Source organism: Xylocopa sonorina, chromosome 2 (genome assembly GCF_050948175.1).
Source record: "Xylocopa sonorina isolate GNS202 chromosome 2, iyXylSono1_principal, whole genome shotgun sequence".
Lineage (NCBI taxonomy): Eukaryota > Metazoa > Arthropoda > Insecta > Hymenoptera > Apidae > Xylocopa > Xylocopa sonorina.
In genome coordinates this window covers 16,873,186-16,889,303 of record NC_135194.1, presented here as the reverse complement: position 1 = coordinate 16,889,303, position 16,118 = coordinate 16,873,186, and the positions used below count along the sequence as shown (strand labels likewise).

Here is a 16,118-nt window from a genome sequence, read left to right as displayed (position 1 = left end):
TAAATGTGGAACGTTCGAACAAGGATAGCGGTTCTGTTAAAAGTTTAGAATCGGTCGAAGCAGTTGGATATACCGATCGTATTACCGGTAAACCGGTAAATAAGGTATCGGGCATGTCGGAAGAACCGACGTCGTTGGCTGTTGGAAAGGAAAGATGGAATAAATCGGAAAGAGAAGAATATCATCTGATCGATGGGAATAACGGTGAAAGCGATGTTGTTCTTTCGCCATCGGGGCCAAGTAGCAGGAGCAAACGTGTTACGATGTGCTACGGTAGGAAAATTGCAAGGCGGAAAAAATATTCAATTGTTAGTGCAGCAACTGGGTTTAGTAATATGAGCTTCGTAGATTTTCCAAGTGACGAAAACGATGAGAGGGAAATGGAAGATAGGAAAATTGCTCCATTCGAAGTAATCAGGGAGTCCGAGAAACGGTTTAAATCGTTGAAAAGACGAAGCGATCGATTTAGTTGAGATATGTGAATAGGATGGAATTCTATGTCGATAGTCGAGGTACATTATAGAAATATAAGCGATTAATTCGTTTCTTTTTCTTTATTTTATTTTCGCGGAAATAACTATAAAAATTGTGATGCTATCATGTGTACGAAAGTTATAATATAGTATTGTTTCGATAACTGCTGAAGTTTAATTTCACATTAGTTGTAACAAAAATAGCGGGGAGGAATACTGCGAAAAGGAAGTATTTAATGTGTAATTATAGTTAATTTATTATGCTTGCCGTGCAATGATATATCTGAACAGGTAGTTGGTTCGCGCATGCGATATGTAATATAAATATATTTTTATACGATTACAATTGTAAATTGAATGACATAGAAAGGGAGAGAGATGGTAGTAAATCGTCGTCGAGTTGATCTGATCGACGTCATTGTTGTTATTATTATTATTATTATTATTATTATTATTATTATTATTATTATTATTATTATTATTATTACTATTATTATTATTATTATTATTATTATTATTATTATTATTATTATTATTAGTATTACTATTACTACTACTACTACTACTATTATACTCAACAGCAGCAGAATTGTTTACGCGCCATGATGGTGTTCAATAAGAATGCGAATATCCAAGCCAAGAAATTGAACCATGTCGAGATAATAGCTAATCGAAGAGCGAAACCGGTATCGATCTCTTTACCCTGCGTCCAGTTATTCGTGTCCGATTGTAAATAATCCATGAAATCAAAAATCGCCCCACAGGAAAGTCTGTTGTGTACAACCTGGAATAAAAGGGACCGTGGACAAAATAAATAAATAAATAATTTATATAATATATATATATATAAATATATATTATATAGAATATATATTCTTGATATATTGATAATATCGAAGGGGATCGAAGGAAAAAAAAAAAAAAAAAAAAGTATCCGTAGGATGATTGATACCTCAGCTTCGCGTCCAGTTGAATTCAAGAGCTGTATCAGTCTTTTCCTATACTGCTCGCAAGTTTTATAATAACCATCGGTCATTACTACTGCGTGAGCAAGTGACAAACAAGAAAGTAATACCGCGAGAAACGTAGTAGGTATCCATTGCTTGTACCGTGTTCTTCTTTTAGGTCTGACCGCTACCGCTGTCTCTACTGGTTCGTCGGCATTCAAGTTTCTGCGGAGAAAAAGTGACGGATCCGATTTCTTCGAGATCTATTCGTGCGAGTAAATGAACACGCGCATTTAATAATAGCAAGGATAAGAGGAAAATGAACGAATTCGAAGAAGAAGAAGAAGAAGAAGAGATAGAAGAAGAGAAACGAGCGCGTCTTTCTCGTACCTGTTGATATTATTGTAGAGACGTACAGGTGCATCTAAATGCCGATTAATACAACATCTATATCCATGGTATCCACCGAGGCATAAACCGATCAGTATCGCTGGTACTAAGCCGTATGCGCCGAAATGGCAGAGCTTCGCATCGCCTCCCATAAATGTTCGGAAATTATTTATACCGTACAATATGCAGCCGCAGTCGATGCTGATACATACATCCAAGGCCCATGCCCAGTATTGCCAAACGGTAGCCAAACAGATCAACGACGTCACGGACAATATTACAGAGCTAATGTACAATACACTGAGAATGCGTTCCACTTGCTCCTCGTTCATTCTATGGAATTTGTTCGTGCCGCCGCGATACTCGATGTACGAACAACCTGAGAATGAATACAGATAAATATTGCATCGTATCATCATTCCAGATCCTTCGAAACTGAAACTCTCGTCTAATCGATCCACCGAGGAAAGTGCTAAATAAAGAGACACCTTAATCGACTAAACTTGCCAGATAATCAGTTAGTTGCAAGGGAACCATTTAACAACAGTAGAATCCCTTATCCTTACGTAACAACGAGTGCTTGTCCTCGATTGTAAATTTCGTATTTGTTGAAAATTCTAAACACTATGCATATTTTGATCGTCGAGAGTAGCACCTCATTTCCACCGACTCGAACAACTCTGACACGAGTTTTGAAACGTTCGTATTCGTGAATATCACGTATTTCTTGTACAAATAAACGTTGAACTTTCGTTAATACTCATCGATATAATATCCATACGAACCGGTACGACGGCACGTCAAGAATCGTACCGAGTAAAGAGCAAATATTTACTTTTTCCAACGAATGTTTGCCTTTCGCAAAATATTTTCATTAGTTCAAGTCGAAATTCCAGATACACGCATCTCCTCTCTGATAGATAATATTTCTTCTTCACTACTCACACCGTGGCAACGTTTCTCTTTCTTCGGTTTAATAATATCTTTTCTGGGTCTTGACGCTTTACCCGCCTTTACGTTTTTCTTTCTTTTTCTACCCGTTACGTTTAGTATCAAAGTCAGATTGAAACGCAAAGATGAAGCGATCGACATGAAATGCGAGAATACTCGAGGATAGGGAGATAAACTCCGATAAGATTATCATGCGCTACTAACACACGCAATAACAATCCAGGTGTAACAAGGGTATTAATAAACCAGGTACTGATCTTAACGGTACTGTCGACATTGTAAAAGTTTAACAAACAAGCATAATCCTGCTTCTGTTTATTTTACAATAAAATTTAGTTGGCTTATATCTCGCTAAATCGTTTGGTCTATAGTAGTAAGTAAGTAGAGTTCCAGACGATTTTCTATATGTACAATTTATACAAAATTGAATTCGTTGTGTAAATTTCTAGTAGCTTGGAATCTTGATCGTCGTATCTCATTTTGATCTGTAAAAGAAAAGTGAAGAAAAACATGTGAGAATAGGACACGATCGATGATACAATGTATACGGCCAAGGTATATGTAAAACAATATTTATCTTTTGTTTAGTTGGCTTAATATTCCATTGCCATTTCCTTTCTTTTGTGTTTTTCTCACACTTTCTTTTATGCCTAATATATTATTATATATGCCTAATAAAGATTAAAATCCGAGGTAGGAATGAAACGAAGAAAATTATTATTATAAATTGTTGCGCCGCATCACGAATGAACATTCACTTTCATACTTAAAGTGAGAAATTCCACTGAGATGCTCAATCGTGCATCATACGTGCATCTCTTATTCTAACTCTAAATGATAGTACGAGTAAAATTTTGTTCGATTCTAACTTGTATCATCTAACTTGTGGCTTTCGAAAACACTTTTGAGAAATGTTTGTGAAATTAAATATTCGATCGACTATTGATTATAATAAAAATATATTGATTTACGGAATATACATTTCTGAACATTTTATAAAATTACTCGGCGAATTTGCTTGAAACAGATTCGATAAAGTACTATTAAATAAATTGAATAGTTTACGTGAATACAGTTATGTTAATTTAAACTGGAAAAGGTATTTATGTAATTTCGATTTGAAAAGAAACATGAAAAGAATTACGATACAACCTGATGTAATTTGAAAAATTTCTATTAATTACAGAATGGATCGATCCATTTGTTAGGATAATGGGTACTAAATTAAACGAATAGAAAGAACTAACGATGAATAGAATTATTAATCAGGGGAATTGAGAATAGTCGGAAGTTATACTATTACACACACAGTCTTACGCTGGATTCATGTTGCGATGTCTCAATTCTAATAAGGCTTCCCGATTACTCCACAAACAATATATCGACGCTATTCCCAGTCCTATGCAACCACCTAACGCACATTTCTTCCAACCAGCTGGAACAATTAATCGACCGTTTACATAACTCGAGCGAGCGTTTTATGTATAAAAATATATTGATTAATAGATTTAAGACATGCATATTTGAATGGAACAAACTTGTAGATTTGAACAACATGCCGGTCCCTGCGGCTGCTGCTAACGTATTGAAGGAATCGTCTGTACCCCTGACCCAAGACAAGAGCACTCCGAATCCGCTATACATAACAGACACTATACCGAATGTATTAGCTAACGAGGAACCGCTTTTCATCACATGGTTGATCAATCTGTTAAAAGATAATTACGTACAGGTTTCAGAAGTAAAGTATATTATTTTGTTATCTCTGAAGCGAAACTTTCAAGGTACATACTGAGTTCTTCTAAGCTTGCCCGTTTGATCGGCTAAAGACGTCGCTTTAATGCCTCTATATAAACCGGTCGCACCACCGATACCAGCCCCCGCTATACAAGCGGCGCCGATCTGGCTAAAAGCTAGTTCGAATCGACCTCTTTGTTTCGCAGCCCCTTCCGGAAATATGTATTCCGGTTGACTCGGAGGAAGATACGTAGGATCAAAGTTTAAATAAGGGCTAAGCGGCGCTAGACCTTGTTGCGATGTAACTGTCGATAAAAATCGTTCTAAATATATCTATACATTGAGGTTATACTAATTATATTTCATAATCGTATCGAGACATTGAAAGTGAAAACGATACAATTTTAACATACCCGGTATATCTAAATTACCATATATCCCACTATTCGTTGTATTTTTTCCACTATCGTTGCGTAGATCAATCATTTTTCGATCAATTAGACTGGTCAAATTTTACCTTCTCTATTACTTTCGAACAGAGACACTCACAAATAGAAGGGGAATGCGTTCGCTCGTTTATTTCTCTCTCTCTCTCTCTCTGTGTGTGTGCGTGTTTCTCCTCTCTGAACATGGCGAGAATCACTTTCGCCTATCTCTAGTTGAAATTTCCACCACGTTCAATCAAACGAGAAGAAGAAACGAAAGCAAAAATTGTATCTATCAAGCGTGTACGTAAATTTAATTAATCTTAACAGTGTCGGGGTATAATATTGAAAAAAAGAAAGTTTAAGTTTAAGTTAAAAAGCTAAAAAGCTAAAAAGCTAAAAAGCTAAAAAGCTTTTTTCTATATAGATAAATAGTAAGAGTTTTGCGGTAGGAAGTAGAGATATGCGAGAGATATTTGTTCTTTTTAAAACTTTCGATGATGTAATTAGCAAGCAGTGGTCAGAGGGGAAAACCATTGATGAGACACAGAGGCGACCTCTGTTGTACGAACGTTGCACGCATGAAAACTATGCGTTGCATTGCTGTCGAAAATGGCGTCAGGCTCGGAGCTGCCAGAATATTCATCTCCAGCGAAGCGACGAAAAGTTGACGGCATTGGTTACATCGATACCAGTAGTGTGAAACCTGATTTCCAAGATTGTCAGACGTCGCATGATACCCCAAATGAAGATCTCGAAGGTATTTTCACAAAAATATGGTCGATTCGTAAATGAAATTTTCAAGATTGCAAGATGGCGGTCACAAAGGTGACCGCTCGTCTTGCGTGGTTATCATTCGGTTTGTAATTGATGGTAAATGAGAGCCGCCATGACACTTTCTACGTATATTGTACTCGTCTACTTTGCTCGTTTTACCTATACGTTTTCATTTTGTTCGAAACTATACGGTAAATGCAATATTAACAAATTTTTATTTCAATCTAATAAAATTGTTTGTTACAACACTTGTTTTAACTCCTCCTGTATCTCCCCCCCCCCCCCCCCCCGAAACGCGTATTTTTATTTTTATAAACGAGAGTGAATGAGCGAGTGAGAGGGAGGGAAGGAGGGGGAGAGAGAGAAAGAGAGAGAGAAAGAGAGAGTGAGAGAGTAAAAGAAATTGTAAAGTTGTACGGGTACGTTCGATGAACGTTCACAGATGGCACGAGTCTCATATAAGATGTAGACGATGCGCGCGGTTATTTCAATTTTCACGTTTCACGGGGTACATACTTAATTATTTAGTGGCCAAGTATTAGAGTATAAATTAACATTGTTGCAGAGACGTACGGAGGAGATAGCGGCTTCAATGAATTAAGCGACGAATCAAAATCAATTTCCATTTCGCCGGATACAACAAACTTGATAACCACTCCGTCGCAAATAGATTCGATTAGCGACGACACTGGCTGCCCGTAAGTTTGTTTTATAGTTATTATAAATTTGTAGAAATCTAACTAATTTTTCCAATAATATACGCTATGCTGGTAGAATCGACACCGCGGACGAGAAGGATGAAGTGTCGTCCACGGTATCAAATTTATCAGATCTATCGGGACTTTCGGATTTCTCTCCCGGCGAGGGAGATGTTAATCATCAGTGGAGAAACGCATCTTTGTGGGTTCAAAAGCAAATGTTAACGGGTGCCGATCCCAGAGATCTTTTGCATCATCTTTTCATGGATTCCTCTCAGATTCCGGAACAGGTGGACGATCTGACTCTTTGGAAGGTACGGGAGATAATTTACTGTTAAATTGTCCATCCTCGAATGGTGTTGTCTAGCGAGTTATTTTGTTGGCGTGTATTTCAGATAATAATAAATATGGTGTTGGAACCGCCACGACGGCAAAAATTGAGGCATATAAATACTTTAACGGACGTTGTCAGATTGATACGCAGTAGCAACAGAATCATAGTTTTAACGGGAGCAGGTGTCAGCGTAAGTTGTGGAATTCCTGATTTCAGAAGCAGAGATGGGATTTATTCTAGGCTGGCGCAAGATTTTCCAGATTTACCGGATCCACAGGTGATGACAGAGCCGTTTTTCTTTTTCAGCTGTTTCTCTTTGTTCATTTCTGTTTTTTTTTAAATCAATCGATTTAACGAGACCATTCGTTTCGTTTAATTCTCTCCAGGCTATGTTCGATATTAACTACTTTGGTCAAGATCCAAGACCGTTTTATAAATTTGCGCGAGAAATATATCCCGGACAATTTAAACCTAGCCCCTGTCATAGGTTCATAAAGATGCTCGATAAACAGAAGAAACTTTTAAGAAACTATTCGCAAAATATCGATACGCTGGAACAAGTGGCCGGGATCGAAAATGTAATAGAGTGTCATGGTAAGCGTGGACGCGAGATGAAATCAGTTTGGTTCAGAATTTTGAGGAATGAATTTAATTTCATCGAATTGTATTGCATTGCATTGCATTGCATTGTATGGAATTGAATTGAATTTAATTTAATTTAATTTAATTTAATTTAATTTAATTTAATTGAATCGAATCGAATCGAATCGAATCGAATTGAATTGAAGGTTCATTCGCGACTGCCTCCTGTACAAGGTGTAAATATCAAGTGAAAGCCGATGATATTAGAGAGGATATATTTGCCCAGAGAATACCGTTGTGCCCGAAATGCCGAATTAACAGTTTGCCACCGCTGTTGGGGATTAATCTAAACGAAAGTTACAAAGGTAAGGTATACAAGGAGAAACGCTTCGATAAAGTTAACTGATCTTTTTGTATGCTCATTTTGTAGTTTTTCATAATGAGACTTGCCAATTTCTATGGTATGGAAAATTAGCTGCCTAGGGATAGTTTTTGCTATTAGTCTTTCCTGTAGCGTGTCGCGAGTCGGTGGCCACGGAATGTGTCTTCGCTAAATGATGTTGCCACGTTTACTCTGATCTACGCATAAGTTGATGCATCAATTGTAACTACGAGTAAAGCCTTGGCTTGTTTATAAGCGTATATAAGGTAAACTTTTCAATGTTGCATCAAGTTTACCCGTTGAAACATTTCGAAAATTAACACGATGTGAATTTACGATCGAATGCGAACGGAAGAGCGAAAAGCGCAATCTGCTAAGAAACAAACGGCTAAAACGGATGTGTAAAAAGTGTTAATGCAATGCGACAACCGATCTGTTTTCTTTCCCCTCTCTGTTTCTTGTTTTCTTTTCATGAAAGATATTTGGAAATTTACAGATTTAGTGGCACAGGGAATAATGAAACCAGACATCGTATTCTTTGGCGAAGGACTTCCGGATGCGTTTCACGATGCGATGGCCAAAGATAAAGATGACTGTGATCTTTTAATCGTTATCGGATCGTCGATGAAGGTTCAACCGGTAGCATTAATACCTTCCTCGATACCATCTCATGTTCCTCAGATTCTGATTAATCGCGAATCGCTGCCACATTTAAAATTCGATGTTGAACTATTAGGAGACGGCGACATAATTATAAATCAACTGTGCCACTTGTAAGTAATAATAGTAATAATAATAATAATGATAATAATAATAATAATAATATTTAAATTAAATTACAATACGAGGTTATGGTCGTATCGTCTCCTACTGACAAGGATGTTTCTGCTGTTAAAGAATGGAGGATAGCTACAAGGAAGTATGTTGGAACGATATTATTCTGGAGGAAGCATCGCAACTTTTACCGGTACGTTACTCGGCGGACCATACGTGGGAGCAAAGTCGAGACGCGACATTAAATACTGTCGTACTAAGAAAGAGCATGGAAACTGACTTGTGTTCCAAGTGTGGAAGTCAGAATAATCCGATGACTCGGGAGAATGTAGAGCAACGCGTAGAGAACGTTTCGACGTTCTGCAATGATCATACGAATAGCACGGAGGAGAAATTCAGTATTCTAGGGGAGAGTCCAAAGAGAAGATTGGCCGAATCGAGCGTAGAAAGTAGTCCGAAAAGAATGAATTTTGGCAACAACTGCACACTGAATTTCAATTTATACCCGACAAATACAGAGACTGTCTCGGATGCTGTGATCGACTATAAATTTCGCCCGATCTCTATAGAATCAACCTCAAAGGAGACCGGAAAAATTTATAGCTTAGAAGACTGTCAAGTATTTCCCAGAATAATAGAAATTTCCTCGGAAAATGCGTTATTTGATTGTACTTTAAAACCAAATTATTCTGTAGAAAGCAGAGGGTCGTTAAAGTTAAATTCAAATTGCTCGACTACAGCTTCGATCGAAGTCGAAAGAATGAATTTTAAACCGAGACAAGCATCGATCGATTCAGCGTTAGACTCTGGAATGGGTGACAGTTGCAACAGTGTCGACAGCCGGGAATGTAAAAATAACAAAGAAGAATTGACAAACGAAAGATTGAATCACCATTGTTGGCGGCCTAAAATACGAAAAAGTCTTGCTAGAAGACTGCCTGGTATGCTCACGCGTTTCATTGTTTTATTATCTTTTCTGTACTACTATCCACGTATTTATAATAATATGTTGATGTAATTTTATTTCCAGAAAATACTTATTATCAGTTGGCACCTGGAAAGTACATATTTCCTGGCGCAGAGGTTTACTCGGATTCCGAAGAATATGATGATCGCTGTTCGCTTTCGATCAATTCTGAAAGTTCGGATAGTGATAGCGATTCTTCATCCACAGAGGAAGAATTGGAAGATGAAGGGGAGGATGAAGAAGATGAGGAAGAAGAAGACGAGGAAGAGGAAGAGGAAGAGGAAGGAGAAGAAGAAGAAGAAGAAGAAGAAGAAGAAGAAGAAGAAGAAGAAGAAGAAGAAGAGGAAGAAGATGCAGTAGCAGCAGCAGCAGCAGCAGATGACGATGAGCACGACGACGACGACGATGACGATGACGACGACGACGACGACGATGACGACGACGACGACGACGACGACGACGACGACGACGACGACGACGACGACGACGACGACGACGACGACGACGATGACGACGACGACGACGATGACCACGATGACGACGACGACAACGATGACGACGACGACGACGACGATGACGATGACGATGACGATGACGATGACGATGACGATGACGATGACGATGACGATGACGATGACGATGACGACGACGACGACGACGACGACGAGGACGACAACGACAACGACGATAATGACGATGATGACGATGATGACGATGATGTTGGTGGTGGGAGTAGTAGTGGCGGTGATAGTGGTGGCGGTGGCGGTGACGGTGACGGTGACGGTGACGGTGACGATGACGACAACGACGAAGATGATAATGGTTGTGGTGATGGTGACGATAACGGTGATGATGATGATGATGATGATGATGATGATGATGATGATGATGATGATGATGATGATGATGATGATGATGATGATGATGATAATGATGATGATGATAAGGAAAACAGCCGCGATAACGAAGATAGTGATGATGGCGACAACGAAAATGATGATGATGATTTTGATGACTGTGACGAGGAGGAGAAGAGGGAAAACAAAGTGGAAAACGTGGACGGTGTTAAAGAAGAGGAACGCGAAGAATTGATAGATAATAAAAACGCGAAAGAGCGAGGAAAAGTTGTAAAGAAAGAAGAAAAAGAGAAAAGGAAAGAACACGATACTGCGAGAGAAGTAGAGAGGGAGGGAAATTAATGGGAATAGTTATCAATTCGGTTCAGAAAGTCGGATCGAAGTTGTGAGAAGTAATAACAACACTTAATCAGAAACATTAATCGCAAGTGAAAGTGTAAAATAAAAGAGTAACGCGGATATAGGATGATACGTTTTAGGGGGTAACAATTTTGATCTTGCTACTTTTTTATCATTTCCAGTTTGATGAAATGAACAAGAAAAAGTGCAACTTTCATCACTGTTACAGGTGTACACGTATATTTTTTGGGCAAGTGTAAAAGTACAAGAACTTGCGAGAGTAATAATTAAAAGAACGTTATAATACGCGTGTGTCGGTCCAGGAGAACACATTTAAACTTACTGTGATTCTATGTTTCATAATCGAAATGTAGCAATGGTTCAAATTTGAATTAAATGGAAAAGCTCATTATTCACATGGCAAACTGCTACTACATGCTACTAAATTGTACGAGCATAATTAATAAAACGGTAAAACTATTCATGGCTTGTTTGCAATAAACGGGATACATTTTGCTTTTCTCGTAATACTGTATATAATAATATAATATTTAATTTGATGATATTTGATTTGAAGATGCAATTGGTAGATAATTTATTGAAATGAAAGGAATAAGCTGTATTTAAAAAAACGTGCAATTGCCAAAAGACAAAGAAAGATTTATTATGATTGCAGATTCTTGGGAAGGCATTAATTCGTGCGATCAGTGAACGAATACGTGTAACAAAGCGTCGGTTAATTTCTTTACCAGATAGTAATCCGGATCGGTGCAGTTGTAATAAACGATTTCTCTTCACTTTAACATACTTTAAGCTAAATTATGCCGTACGCGCGTAGTTGCGTGTATGAAACAAGTATGAAATGAATTTTGATAAAAAGTATTTAACAATTTCAAGTCTCAAAAGAAAGCGCATATATGGCGGTAAACGATATTTTCTCTGAATGTAGGAGAAAAATTCCAAGTTAAATTAGTATTTGTTTTTATACTATGACTACTTTTACTTAGTGTTATTTCACTATTATGATTAATAGTAGTATAACGTTAGTTATTATTATTCTCATCATCATCATCATCATCATCATCATCATCATCATCATCATCATCATCATCATCATCATCATCATCATCATCATCATCATCATCATCATCATCATCCTCATCATCATCATCATGATTATTATTATTATTATTATTATTATTATTATTATTATTATTATTATTATTATTATTGTTATTGGTACTACTACTATTACTACTACTACTGCTACTACTGCTACTACTGCTACTACTGCTACTACTACTACTACTACTACAACTACTACTACTACTACTGCTACATCTATTCCTATGGAATTAGCTATCGTTAATTGCTATTTATATTCTGTAAATTATTGTCTCTGAATTATAGATTAATTGAAGGAACGTCGAGCACGTTAGGTGATTAAGGATCGTGTAATTTCACATACATTATTGGATAACGAGTACGAAATGTATGTGAACAAAAAGTATTAATTGTTGTCACAAGATGTACAGAAAGACGAGTCTATTGATGCATTTCGAACAATATTGAATGAACGTATAGTTGCGTACGTGAGCGTGCGTGTATGTTATTTGTTTGATTGTAGAACATTTTTAAAGATACTACGGAAAAGAGTGCTCGGTAAATATTGTAAAATGTAGAGAAAGAGAGAAAGAAAGAAATGTCGATCTTGTTGATAATGAAGACCAAAAGAAGGCGTCAGTCTACGTATATAGTTTTAAGTTTCAGGGATAACTTCTTTTCAATCAGAATGCAGAACTATCTAAATATATATAGTATATCATGTGAATGTATTTATAGATATTATGAAATTTTGATCATTTTTCGTTGAAGCACGGGCGTACGAATGTACAAAGCAATGTTGGATAGTTTGCAATGCGGGTTATTTTTCTATGAGCGTAAAAAGGTAGCGTGAAAAGAATAAAAATGAAACGTGTGAAAGCAATAGACGGGAAGGTCGGGTATAGTAGCAGCATTGAAACTAAACGAGGTTGTTGAAAATAAGAAATTTTGTGTGAAATTGTGTGCAATGTATGTATGTAAATTGTTGTTGCGTGCGAATATGCGTAATTGACTAATCGGAACCCGATGAGCTTTCAAGCAAGTTCATCGTCTCAATGTGCATTTGTAAGAAACGGAACGAAACGAAACGAAACGTAACGTTTGCGTGTAAATTTACATTATTACAATTGTTATAAAACAAAAATCATCATGTTCACTTCGCACAATTCTTGCGCGTAAAGCTTAAAATACAAAGCATGTGTTTGTTAATAACAAATTATATTATACAAACCACCGAGAGTAACGCAGCAGTTGCGAAATACTGTGTTCTTCTAATGCATCGTATTAAACTTTATTGTTTGTTAGCAAGCACACCAACTAATGTTGCCCCAAATCCGATTCTTCGCGAGTCTCGTAATCAATTTTTTTATTTAGATTCATAGAAGATCTTCCATAGGTGATCTTCCACTATGTACAAATAGCTTTATTTATCATTATTTCGAAAATTGGTATGCAAGAGGCATGAATTTATAGATAGATATCGAGAAGTTTATCGTTATTTATTTAACGTTTAGGTAGATAGACAAGTGAGTAAGTAACTAAGTAACTAAATAAATAAATAAATAAATAGGAAATATAGGTAAATAATAAGTAGATACACAAGTGCATAGATATAGTTGGAGATAGTATGGCAGGTAAATGATTAGGTGGGCAGAGACAGGCACAAAGGTGATGATTACGTATAAAGGTAAAAAGAAAAAAAAAAAGGAAGTAAGATACATAGAAAATCTGTAGGTATGCGAAAGAAAAACACAGAGTACTATGGATACACAAATAATGTGTATACGACATTGATTTTAATCGACAGAAGGGAAGTTTCCGTAATTTGGAAGAACTTGCTTCCCATCCCCCACCTTCTCCCCCAACTCCTTCTCTATTAATGGACTACAGACACACGATTGCGTATCCTATTATTTGTTTTATCTCTACGACCGAGCATTTACTTGTATAGTTCTCAAAGCATTTGACGTTACTGCATACGATGTTTGTGTTACAAGATTTATTTATTTAAATGTAAAGCACGTAGTCGATTCCGAGGAAGCGAAATCGGAAAGATTTGACAATCATACCAACTTTTTGCACATACTGACTTTTAGTATAAATACATACATGTGTCGTATGTAAATATTTATTACTTTTATCGTCTAAGGAGAATTCCCTTCCTTCTTTTCTAAGTTTCATTCGTTTCATTCGCGAACAATGAATTTGTCTTTTCCCATTGATTTGAATTGAAAATCGATAAAAACTATATATAACCAACGCTATCGCTATCGCTATCGCTATCGCGCTATCGCTATCGCTATCACTATTGCTATTGTTATTGCTATTGTTAGATCTATCAATCCTGATCGTAATATGCGTAATACAGTTCCCCAGCAAAGTATTCATATTGTTTAGCCGGTATGGAAGAATGCGGGGTGCTAACATTAGATGTTTTAAATAATTTCATATTCAACTTTAATGAATGTTAGAGAAATGTTCTTCATATTTTAGGCGTTGTTTCTTTGGTATTATTCATATGTAAGTTCTTATCTCCTAAATTAAACATTTTTCTATGATAACAATGTGACTCGTTGACCTTTTTCTACGCTATACACTTTTTTACACTTTTTATTATCGAGTGAAGTTGATTCGAGGAATGAAGGATAATTTTTACTTACATTTACACATCATTCACACCATTCTCATCATCGTCGTCGTCATCATCATTACCATCGTTGTTGTTGTTGTTGTTATTGTTGTTCTTCTTCTTCTTCTTCTTCTTCTTCTTACTATTATTATTATTATTATTATTATTATTATTATTATTATTATTATTATTATTATTATTATTACTATTAGTCAAGCGGTAAACGTGTAGCAATAAGAACGTTGATCCAGAGAGTAATGCGTAGGTAAGATATAGCTGTACGCAACATAACATCGATCGGTCAGAAAAAGAGAAGAGGGAAATACGTAACGTATCGAAAGACGAACCATCCTCGGTAATCTAATTTCAATCGATATCATTATTACGGTACGTTTCGTCTTGAAAATAAATTCTTCTTTCTACTGTTGAAATAACATTGACGGTACGAAAAAAGAGTCGAGTGTTACGAATGGTCGCACGTATAATCATAAAAACGAAACGCGTATACGATTCGCGCGTATTGATTCTTATAAGAATCAATTACAGCAATTTGCTAATAAAACTAATCAACATTAGAAAATGACAAATATGTACAGTCAGGCAAGGTTGTCATTCTAATTATTTGTTTCCCTTAATTGGTTTTCTTTTATTCAGTTGTTTATTTATTTATCTCTATATATTTATTCTATTCATTTATCTTATCATTATATATATATATATATATATATATATATATATATATATATAATAGTTTTGTATCGTATATCGCAATTATGATAAATCAAATTTGAAAATAGCCTTTAAATTATTATAACAATATATCTTAGATAATAAGTGAAACTCCCATGTATTACTATAGAGCTGAAGAAAATTTTCGCAACAATTTCCATGAGCTTTTATCGAAACTTACGACAGTGTGTGTGTGTGTGTGTGTGTAGGGGCTGGGGAATTGTTTCATTTACGATATCGTCGCTTTGTGTATTGAACACTTGTCGAAATCCCCGTCAAGATTTTCGAATGTTCAAGCGAAATGAACATTTCTTACGAACGAATAGATAGTGTTTGCTATTTATCGTTCATTTCCTATGTAATTATATGTCTTGTGGTATAATAATATTATAGCATAATAATAATAATAATAATAATAATAATGATAAACATTATTACCACCACAGCAATAATAGCGTATTATAATCGCACTATTGCTAAAGATGTATAAGGTTTTATTTATATGACGGCTGCTTCACTACCTGTTTAATGTAATGAATAACATTCACTCATTTGAATAGGATTCGTTAATTGTACTAATTGTATTGTGTAGTATCATTACAATGCGCGATTTAATTCAGACCAGCATATTTCCCCCGTCTTCGTTTCTTCTTTGCTTTTAGTTTCTCCGTGTTTTTTCCTCTGCGTACAAGGGAAAGTTGTTTGGATAAAACCATTTTCAGATGCCAGTCTCTCTCGTATCGTTTGTATCAAGCAATTCGTGTGCGTGCGCGTGTGTGTACGCGCGCGCGCGCCCGCGGGAGAGAGAGAGAGAGAGAGAGAGAGAGAGAGAGAGAGGGAGAGAGTATATGGGCGCGCGCGCGCCAATCTATGTGCGTACTGAACGTTTATACATTTCCTTTTTTTTTTTTTTTTTATTCTACGCAGTGCATTGTGTGTTCCGTATCACGTTTTACAAATCAAAAGGATATAAACGTTACATTTATTAAGGCTCTATGGTAAGGAGCGAATACTTTTTATTAA

At 36.3% G+C, this 16,118-nt stretch overlaps 3 protein-coding genes across 4 annotated transcripts; 1 reads left to right on the top strand and 2 right to left on the bottom strand.

Annotated features, from left to right (window-relative positions):
- Window positions 1-1,028: 1,028 nt before the first annotated feature.
- On the bottom strand, window positions 1,029-2,148 carry LOC143433376 (uncharacterized). Its single transcript, XM_076910725.1, has 3 exons — window positions 1,811-2,148; window positions 1,426-1,645; window positions 1,029-1,257 (listed from the first exon to the last, which is right to left on the bottom strand). Exons 1-3 carry the CDS (start codon window positions 2,140-2,142, stop codon window positions 1,048-1,050), a joined length of 762 nt encoding a protein of 253 aa, XP_076766840.1. The 5' UTR covers window positions 2,143-2,148; the 3' UTR covers window positions 1,029-1,047.
- Window positions 2,149-3,119: 971 nt separating this feature from the next.
- Window positions 3,120-5,051, bottom strand: Tim23 (translocase of inner mitochondrial membrane 23). Of its 2 annotated transcripts, none has more exons than XM_076910727.1 (5): window positions 4,912-5,051; window positions 4,554-4,803; window positions 4,300-4,469; window positions 4,069-4,196; window positions 3,120-3,246 (listed from the first exon to the last, which is right to left on the bottom strand). In XM_076910727.1, exons 1-4 carry the CDS (start codon window positions 4,982-4,984, stop codon window positions 4,075-4,077), a joined length of 615 nt encoding a protein of 204 aa, XP_076766842.1. In that variant the 5' UTR covers window positions 4,985-5,051; the 3' UTR covers window positions 3,120-3,246; window positions 4,069-4,074. The 2 variants fall into 2 exon arrangements, with proteins under 2 accessions (XP_076766842.1, XP_076766841.1); XM_076910726.1 differs by having other exon boundaries at window positions 3,127-3,246; window positions 4,079-4,196.
- Window positions 5,052-5,514: 463 nt separating this feature from the next.
- Window positions 5,515-11,185, top strand: Sirt1 (Sirtuin 1). Its single transcript, XM_076910702.1, has 9 exons — window positions 5,515-5,683; window positions 6,266-6,398; window positions 6,475-6,712; window positions 6,794-7,009; window positions 7,119-7,326; window positions 7,521-7,679; window positions 8,193-8,469; window positions 8,594-9,411; window positions 9,501-11,185. Exons 1-9 carry the CDS (start codon window positions 5,536-5,538, stop codon window positions 10,634-10,636), a joined length of 3,333 nt encoding a protein of 1,110 aa, XP_076766817.1. The 5' UTR covers window positions 5,515-5,535; the 3' UTR covers window positions 10,637-11,185.
- Window positions 11,186-16,118: the final 4,933 nt, after the last annotated feature.